Here is an 8,942-nt window from a genome sequence, read left to right as displayed (position 1 = left end):
AAACAATAATTATTTACTAAACTGGTAAATTATTGCAATGATTTTTTGTTAATTATCTGGTTGGAAAAGTATTAATAATTTTCACTAATTTTCAATAAAATAGCATAATAAATTCTGTTATTTTGAAAATTGTCAATTTATTGTTTGGAAAATATTCAATAATTTTTAGTATATTAACAAAATAATTTATCTTTTTTAATTGTGAATTTAATAATTTATTTAATGAAATTAATAATTTAATAGAAATTTGAAAATTTTCCATGCATCGTATGGATCCCTAGTATATCTATATTTGCACTCTTCCTAAACGGAGCCTAAATAAATTATACATTCTTTTGTTCTATTATAGGAGTGCTTGGGTGCTTACTTGTGACATGGCTTTGGCCTTTGGATCTATTGATGTGGCCATTTAAGTAAGTGTTTGGCATCATTGCTGTTTTCTGAGGAAATGATACTACATCAACCCCACATTAAAAATCATTTTTTGAAAAATGTCTGGTATTTGGTTAACCGTTTTTCCGAAAAACATTTTCTCAAACCACATCAAAATTGAGAAAAATGTGATTTGATAAAATAACCATTTTGGTGTTTTACCGTTTTTCTACTATTGCTAGCATAACATGTTAACATGACATTGTAAAACGCCTAATAATAGTATCAAATATAACATCTGAGAAAACGTTTTACGAAAAAACAACATACACTTTTGCAGTACTGTTTTCTGACCGGCCATTCGTTCCGAACACCGCCTAATTCAAAGTGGGCAAGGCAATGAATCGAAGGCTTTGATTTCATGCTTTTAGCGCGGGCTAAAACCATACAAAATCCACGCGACTTGGAATAATTGAACTTGTCATCCACACGATTTAAGTGGGACCCATTAAATTTTGGGTAGCCATGAACAAACGTGCCTACTGCCGTGAGGCGTGAGCAAACCGAGCACCCAACTCTAATCGGGATCGAGGACTATTGAAGTCTTACCTTCAACGTTCTGATTTGACTTCATCGTTCAGTAATCAGTCCCATCCCCACTGAAAAGTGAAAACTAACGAGCAAGAAGGCTACCAAGCACAAGGTTTTCTTACCGTTGGCGAAATTCCGTCGATGCGGTAAAGAAGATTCTGATAAGGCGAAGTAGAAGAAGGCACCGACTATATTCGAAGTGACAGGTTGGTTGCAGAAGACGATTGTGGGTGGCCATGGCGTCCTCTGCAACTATTCTCCGCATCTTCGCAATTCTACATCTCTTGCTCGTGGTGGCAGCCGACGACGTTTCCCACGACGATGATTCCATCCCTAGATCCGGATCCCCCTCCTGCAACAATAAATTCCAGCTGGTAAGCGGATTGGGTCGATTCTTATTTTTTTAATTCGTCAGAAACTGTGACAATTGATGGCTAGATACCAAACAACTCCCCAATTATTCATCTTTTTCTGGCGAATTGATGGGTAGATAGCAAACGTTTTTTCTTTCTTATTTTTCTTTTAACATGCCATTGTTCCTAGTTGTATATGTGAAGATTCTATTAAGCTTACAGATTTCTGGAAGCTAAAGAATTGGTAATTTCAGAGGATAAAGGAACTGGTTAGAAAATAGAGTGGAAAAGCTATTATGTGCATAATAAACCCATCAGAGCCGAGAAATGACAAACAATGAAGATTAAGAGCAAAGAATCATTTTAGGTTGGCAATTTATCATGATGTAGTGGTATAATGTCTTTCTGTCATAATATTCATACATTTCTCCAAACATCAAATGCCTCTTTTGTCTTTATAATATTGTCCCTGGAGTCACCAAGAAAATATTAACCTGGTTGTAGAATCAGAACCGAGTTGTTGAGCACTTTGTATGCTCATAAAGAACTGGAACAAGCGAAAAGGGAATAAAAAGAAAAAGATGGGGAAAAAAAGGAAAACATTAAGGAATAAATCCATATTTATTTGAGAGGAAGTTTGAGAAGTAAGAATGCAATTTTCTTCTGTTTGGTTATACATAAAAAAGAAGAAAATGATATTTTTGCATTTTTTTCAAAGTCATATGTGATTGGTTGTGGGATTGGTCTTATAGGTCATTAGTCAGATTGGGCTGTTGTAGTGTTTTGGAGTTTTGTATTTTTCGTGGTCCTACATGTCCCTTACTTTGCTTTTGTCTTTAACTAGTGGGTGTTATGGGGAGGGTTCTGGCTATTGCAAGCTTTGGGTTATAGTGGCCTTTGAGAGTTTGATATGTGTCTTGTTCTTTGTTTCGTTTTTCATTTGTGCCATTTAATGATGGTCCTTTGCCACTAGAGTTGTACTTTCCTCAATTTGTAAATACTCTACTTACATGTGAGAAAGTATAGATAATGAAGTCTTGTCCAAAGTATTAAATATTATTTTCCTAGCTAATGTTCATTTACAGCTTTGTGGTTCTTTTACAGTCTTGAACCGTTGGATATCTACCACAAGATGGTGGCTATTAGATGTTTCACTCTATATCCACAAGATGATCTGTCACCACCATTATGAGCTCTTACGGATGCCAGAAAACCTCTACTGATTGATTTCCCAATTCTCTTGGTGCCTTAGGTGAGATGGGTCCTCTTGGTTGGGAACTCTCGACCTCTTTGCTGCCCTAAGACGATATCTATTGAAGCTAAGATTTTAGATCACCTTTCTCTTAGGTTAGGGTGATGATTTTGCAACATTACTAAACATGGAAAAAGTTTTTTGTTGCAATTGACCCTTTGTGAGTAGGAAACTTGGAACTTTCCAATTCCAAGGAATTGTCTTAGACACCAAAGACCTTTATATAGGAGGCTATTTCACAATGGTTTCCATAGCTGAGATCTAATGCCCATGGTAGGTCTCTAGAATCTTATCAGACCATTCTGTAACGAGCCTTGATCCAGTTGGACCAGCTCCTCAAGTCTAGACTCCAAATTAGGCCCATCCTTGACAATAGGTTTTCAAGCATATATCTTCTCCAGTAATAGTACTCAGATACCCCTGCTTCCCTCCAACTCCCTTGTTCACCTGTGGACGAGGCTATAAGTTGAACCATGCAAACCTGTGTGTGCCTTTTTTTTTCTTCTTGGGTTCCTCTATTTTTTGTTTTGTTCTTGTTTTCTCCTCTTTGCCAATCGATCTCGGTCTTGGGTGAAAATGAAATTGTAGTAAATAGAATGAATTGATTTCATAGTTAAACCAAGATCTCCATGGGAATTTCACTATTTTAATTTCTCTTTTAATTCATACCTGTAGGAAACTAATCCATATATTTTTGGTTGAAGAGAAATCTGAAAATTTCCCTTGATTTCAATTCAAGAAGTTCTCTGATAGAAATCACACTGCTTCCATGGACTGCAACTTTCACAGCTCTCTAGTCTAAACCTATTAGGCACCAGAAGTAGCAATTTGATCTCCACTCTCTAAGGTTTCTTTTTTTCACTCAAGGGAGGCAAGTGTATTTGGGGGGGGGGGAGATCCCTTCAAGGTTTCTAAAACTTAAGAGATAAGTAAGAGTAGGAGAACGAAACCCCTCTTCACCTAGAGATTGAAATCTTAATTCCTTCTCTAATATGTGTGGCCAAGATTAAAATGGGCGTATTGGCTTGTATTGTTGAGCTCTTCATTTTATTTATTTTTTTCAAACCTGTTCAGGGGGATTGGTTTAAGACCTGTCTACCCCCCTGAAACAGGTCAAACCCCGGAACTCCTCATATTTTACATATCAGTGACTCACCATACGATACATGTTGGCTGATACATTGCAAAATTTTGATCCTTGGGCTGACCTAAACAAAATAAAAATTATCTAGAATATGTGGAAGGACAGAAATGGCCAAGTTTTTAATTATGTGCTGAACATAGAAGATGAGGTAGTGAACAAAATTTTGGGCATATTTTACTCTTTTGATAGTCTTTTTTGATTATCATAATATCTTTGTATGAAAACCATATATGGTTGTACAGTCTTAGTGATAGGAATCAATCAGCACCCTTGAAGACTTATTCTAGAAAGAAGGCCTTACAACAGTTCCTGATATGGCGTAGTGATGGTACTTGGGATTTGGACTGAATTGAACACCAAGGGTATTTTTGTCAATTTACAATTTTTTCTGTAGGGTCCAATAATAGGGTTTGATTGTCTATTTATAGCTTGTTTATTTTTAAAATTTCAGAGTCATTGCATAAGTAGGATTAGAGTTATTGAGTCTTCTTTGAATTGAAATAGGATATGAGAACTTAGTTTGAGTCCTACTAGGATTATTGAGTCTAACAGTTTGACTCCTAGGACTATTATGAGTCTAACAGTTTGTCTCCTAGGATTATTATGAGTTTAGAGTCTATAAATATGTATGGACGTTTTACACAAAGGCAATGAAGTTTATTGAGTTTTCTTCAGCTTATGCTAACTATGGTGAGTGATTCCCATGCCCTAGAGTGATTCTAGGCACCCTGTGAGTGATTCCAGGTATTTTCTCTCTTCTTTCTCTCCCTATTTTCTCTCTTACTCCTTCAAGAAACCATTACAGACATCAACAGCCATAAAAGTTTGAACAAAGAAGACCATTCAACATTCTCTAAGGACTAGACTGAGCTTGTCCTCCATCATTCAGTGTATACTGTAATGTTTTATTCCTATTATAGCAATGAAAATTTCCTTTACTCTGTCAAAAAAGGACTCAGCTGTATCTTATGATATAAAGTTTTTTGAGTGCCAAATACTTGTATCTGCAACGTTAACTTTCCAAAACTGAGTTGTTCTGTATCATTTTTACTTGAGAAATAAGCTGCAAAGTAGCCACTATCTCTTTGAGTTTTCTTGAAATGAGTCATTTATCCTATTAGTTCATCACTTCATCTTAAAATTAATAATGGTATTGATCAGAAACATTTAATGGTGTTTTGGTTATTTTTGTGTGCATTTTTCGTTTATCTCATTTATAATATCATTTGCCATTCTGTGCATTTTTGTTTAATCTCTTTTTTAAAATTACTTACACACATTATGCAACATATTGATTATCTTGTTTATATGTTGTTAAGATTCTTTGCCTATTTTCGTTGATTTCTCTTATAGACATCTAGGCTATTGATTTCATATACTTCTGAATTTGACTGTCAGGTTAAAGTGAAGAATTGGGTTGATGGTGTTGAAGGTGAAAGCATAGATGGATTAACTGCTAGATTTGGTGCTACATTACCAAGTGAGGAAAGCAAAGCACTAAAACTGCCTGTTGTTTTAACGAATCCCCTGAATTGCTGCACCAATTCCTCTTCTAAGGTCCTTCCCATGTTCTACACTGAATCCTTGTAACCTTTATAGTATATGGTTACAAAATATTACTTAGTTTTACTATCATGAAAGTACAAGTTCCTTGGAGGCCTTTGATATAGACTCTTTTATGAAACTTGAAAAGTCACAATTCTCTTTAAGTTGAGATGTCTTTGGCATAGGAGGCTACTTAAACTTGTTTTTCCATTCCAATAACTCAGTGGCACATGCATTTTGTTGTATACTAAAGTTAGGCTGTTTTTATGGTGTGGTCTTAACTTTTTGTACCTTGATTATTTCTATAGGATATGATTACAGCAGTAGCCTTTTTCATCTTTTTAGTTAGGTTGATGGCTGATTCAATTGACTTCCATGCTTGCATATCTCATGGTTAGTTCCCAATGTTGAAGCAAAGTGCCTTAGGGGTGGAAAGGAGACAAAGTATAGGTTTTTGATGGGGAAATCCATGGAAGGTTGTCTGAGATTTACAATCTCCTTTACTGATCAAGAAAGGATTAACAATATCCTGCATTTTCATTAACAATATCTTCTGATCAATTGAAATCTATGTAAATATGCTAAATGTTTATGATTCTCAATTAACTGATTGTTTTCTAAGTAAAGACTTTCATTTATTGGGAAAAAAAGAAAGGTATTTTGTAGTTTTCAGACTCCTACATAGTCATTGAACTAAACTGATCTCCAACTGCTACCCTATTTTGTTAACACTATAAAGAAAGGAATTATAATATTGCCCCTGATTAAGTAAATAAAGTGAAAAATCTCCTTATACCCTTAAATTAACTTCTAACACTAGGAGAGGGAGAAAGGAAAAAGAATTTGGGAGCTAACGTGTGTTTTTGAGTAACTGAAAAAATAAGGAAATGAAGAACACAAAAGGATTGCAAGAAAGCAATGGGGAAATTAATATGGAAGAGTGGAATGAATATCTGGTGATTGTTAGTGACATGTCCCAAGTTGGAGGGACATGTCAAGGGTTGCTTGTCTCTTGACATGCTCACTTCTTCAAGCCCCTCTTGTTATTATATTAGGGTGAACATTGTCAGAAGAATGAAGGAGGTGATTGTTAGCGACGTTGGAAACTTTTCAAAGTGCTTAAAAGTTTTGGGGTCAAGTTTGGTTGAGCGTTTTGTTTCTGTTCATCCTGAAGAGGGAGAGGTCACAAAGTGTGTTTGATTTGGAGGTTGAAAGGCAGGCTCCAGGTAAGAAAACTTAATTCTGGGTTTACCTTTTCATTTTCAGTTGCAAAGAGGAAGTTAAGGATGTGCTCTCAAGGGAATCAAATAGACTCTGTTCGCTAGAGCTTCAGTTGGGCGAATGGTGTCCTCTGGTGGATGCCTTTAGAAATGTGGGAGAGGGAACAAGAAGTCTAGTTTGGATTGTGGTGTTTGGTATCCCTCTTCATGTGTGGTGTTTGCAAACCTTTCGAGTAGTGGGAGACGTGGGGAAGCTTCAAGAAAATTGATTCTAGGAACTGGACTTGGAAAAATTTGGTTGTAGAAAGAATTTTAATTGATGTGGAGGAGGTTCATTTGGTCCCAATGTCTATGATCTTGAATTTTGCGGGAGAATGGTATGGTTTAAGAATTGTGGTGCAAGGAAGTTTTCTTTTGAGATGGATGGAGTTGCTTTCCTCGTTGGGAGTTGCAATAGGGTTGGAACTAGAGTAGGAGTTGGAAAAGTAGGAGATGAAAGGCTAGGGTCGAGAGGTGGAAGATGAGGGTATTTTTTGAATTTTAAATAATTTGGGCTGGAGGTGGAGGGTAAAGTTATGAGACATGTTGGAAAGTTGAAACTTGAAAGAAAGGTTTACAAAGAGGCAAGGGTCAAGTAATTTAATTTTGGCTGTTCCCAAACAGGTTTGTATTGTGCCATTATGTGGGTCAGACCAACTGGGCAGTAGACCTATTCATGGGCTGGGCTCGGGCTTGGCTTTTGTTAAAATTCTAATGGGCCCGGCCCGAAGTCTAAGCCTGAGGCAGTGTAAAGTTGGGCCCAAAGCCCAGCCCATGAACAGGTCTACTGGGCATGTCTTGGTCAAAATCTGCCCCCTTTCTTAACGATGGGTCTTTACGCGATAGTGGTTTGGGGAAAGGTAAAGATTAAGGTCCTGGTGTTTTGGTTAAGAAGGATCCTATTGGGCAAAGGTCGTGCAAATCGGTTGGAAGGTGTTCGATTCAAAGATCATAGGTGATGATTCTGGGAAGATAGGTGGGGGCAGGGTAGATGCAGGATGTTTTAACAACTGTGTTTCAACAGTTTGAACCAGTAGTAGAAGAAGAAGAAGTCAAACTTGATACCCAGATCCTATCAGTCGACCATAATGTAGATTAGTCTCAAATTAATTGTACAAAGACTAAACTACCCCCACTTAAGTATGGGATAGGAAGTCTATATTAGAACTACCACATAAGCACATAACTTAACTGAATAAAATGACTAATCTACCCTTATTCGGATAGCTCTAACACTCCCCCTCAAGCTGGAGAATATATGTCATATAGTCCCAGCTTGTTACATATATAGTTCACTCTCCCTGAGCTTAAGCCTTTTGTAAACAAATCTGCCCATTGATCACCTGAGCCCACATGTTCTGTGCTTATCTCTCCAGTAAGGACCTTCTCCCTCACAAAGTGGCAATCAATCTCTATGTGCTTTATTCTCTCATGAAAAATAGGGTTAGAAGAGATGTGAAGTGCAGCTTGATTGTCACAGTACAATTTCATAGGTCTGTCCATGGAGAATCCGATTCTTGTAGGAGATTCCTCAGCCATATTAATTCACATGTAGTGTGTGCCATGGCTTTGTATTCGGCTTCAGCACTACTCCTTGCCACAACGTAGTAGATCTTCTATCCAGGAAATGTGCAGTAACCTGTAGCAGATCTTCTATCTGACATTGAGCTTGCCCAATCTGCATCTGTATACCCAATTACCTCAAGTCTTCCTCCTAGTTTGTACAATAACCTACGGCCTAGAGCTCCCTTCAGGTACCTTACAATTCTAAGAACTGCATCCCAGTGAGGTATCCGGGGGTTCTACATAAATTGGCTCACCACATTGACTGCAAAGGAGATGTCTGGTCTTGTGATAGTCAAATAGTTCAGCTTCCCCACTAACTGTCTGTATCTTCTAGGATTATCAAATATTTCCCCTGTATCACTACTCAACTTAGCATTTGGTTCCATGGGAGTTTCAGCCGGTTTTGCACCTAAAGGTCCTGTTTCATCCAACAGATCAAGAACATATTTTCTTTGGCACAGGTTTACACCTTGTTATGATTTGGCAACTTCTATACCCAAGAAATACTTCAACTTCCCAAGGTCTTTTGTTTGAAAATGGTTTTGTAGAAAGACCTTTAGTTTATCAATCCCCAATTTGTTACTGCCAGTTATGACAGTATCATCTACATAGACCACTAATAAAATCTTTTCGGCTTCTGAATCATAGCTAAACACTGAGTGGTCAACCTGACATTGTTTCATTCCAAAATTCTTCACCACTTCACCAAACTTCCCAAATCAAGCATGAGGTGATTGTTTCAACCTATAAATTGCCTTTTTTAGTTTGCACACTTTACCATCCTCCCCCTGAGCAACAAACCTAGGTGGTTGCTCCATATATACTTCCTTCATAGAGGTGTAAATTGGGCCGTGCCGCCC

The 8,942-nt window shown here is 37.3% G+C and overlaps 1 protein-coding gene across 1 annotated transcript in view; it reads left to right on the top strand.

Moving 5' to 3' along the window:
* Positions 1–778: 778 nt before the first annotated feature.
* Positions 779–8,942, top strand: part of LOC148874480 (signal peptide peptidase-like 2) — a 115,074-nt gene continuing 106,910 nt past the window's right edge. Inside the window, exons 1-2 of the mRNA XM_088963533.1 lie at positions 779–1,337; positions 5,111–5,269. Of these exons, the coding sequence (XP_088819659.1) occupies positions 1,200–1,337; positions 5,111–5,269 (297 nt within the window). The 5' untranslated portion in view covers positions 779–1,199. The remainder of the gene's footprint in view (positions 1,338–5,110; positions 5,270–8,942) is intronic.

The sequence above is a fragment of the Nelumbo lutea genome, chromosome 1 (assembly GCF_056320005.1).
Source record: "Nelumbo lutea isolate HS-2025 chromosome 1, American lotus-T2T, whole genome shotgun sequence".
Classification (NCBI taxonomy): Eukaryota; Viridiplantae; Streptophyta; class Magnoliopsida; order Proteales; family Nelumbonaceae; genus Nelumbo; species Nelumbo lutea.
The sequence above is the reverse complement of the archived record's forward strand: the minus strand, read 5'-3'. Positions and strand labels throughout refer to the sequence as shown.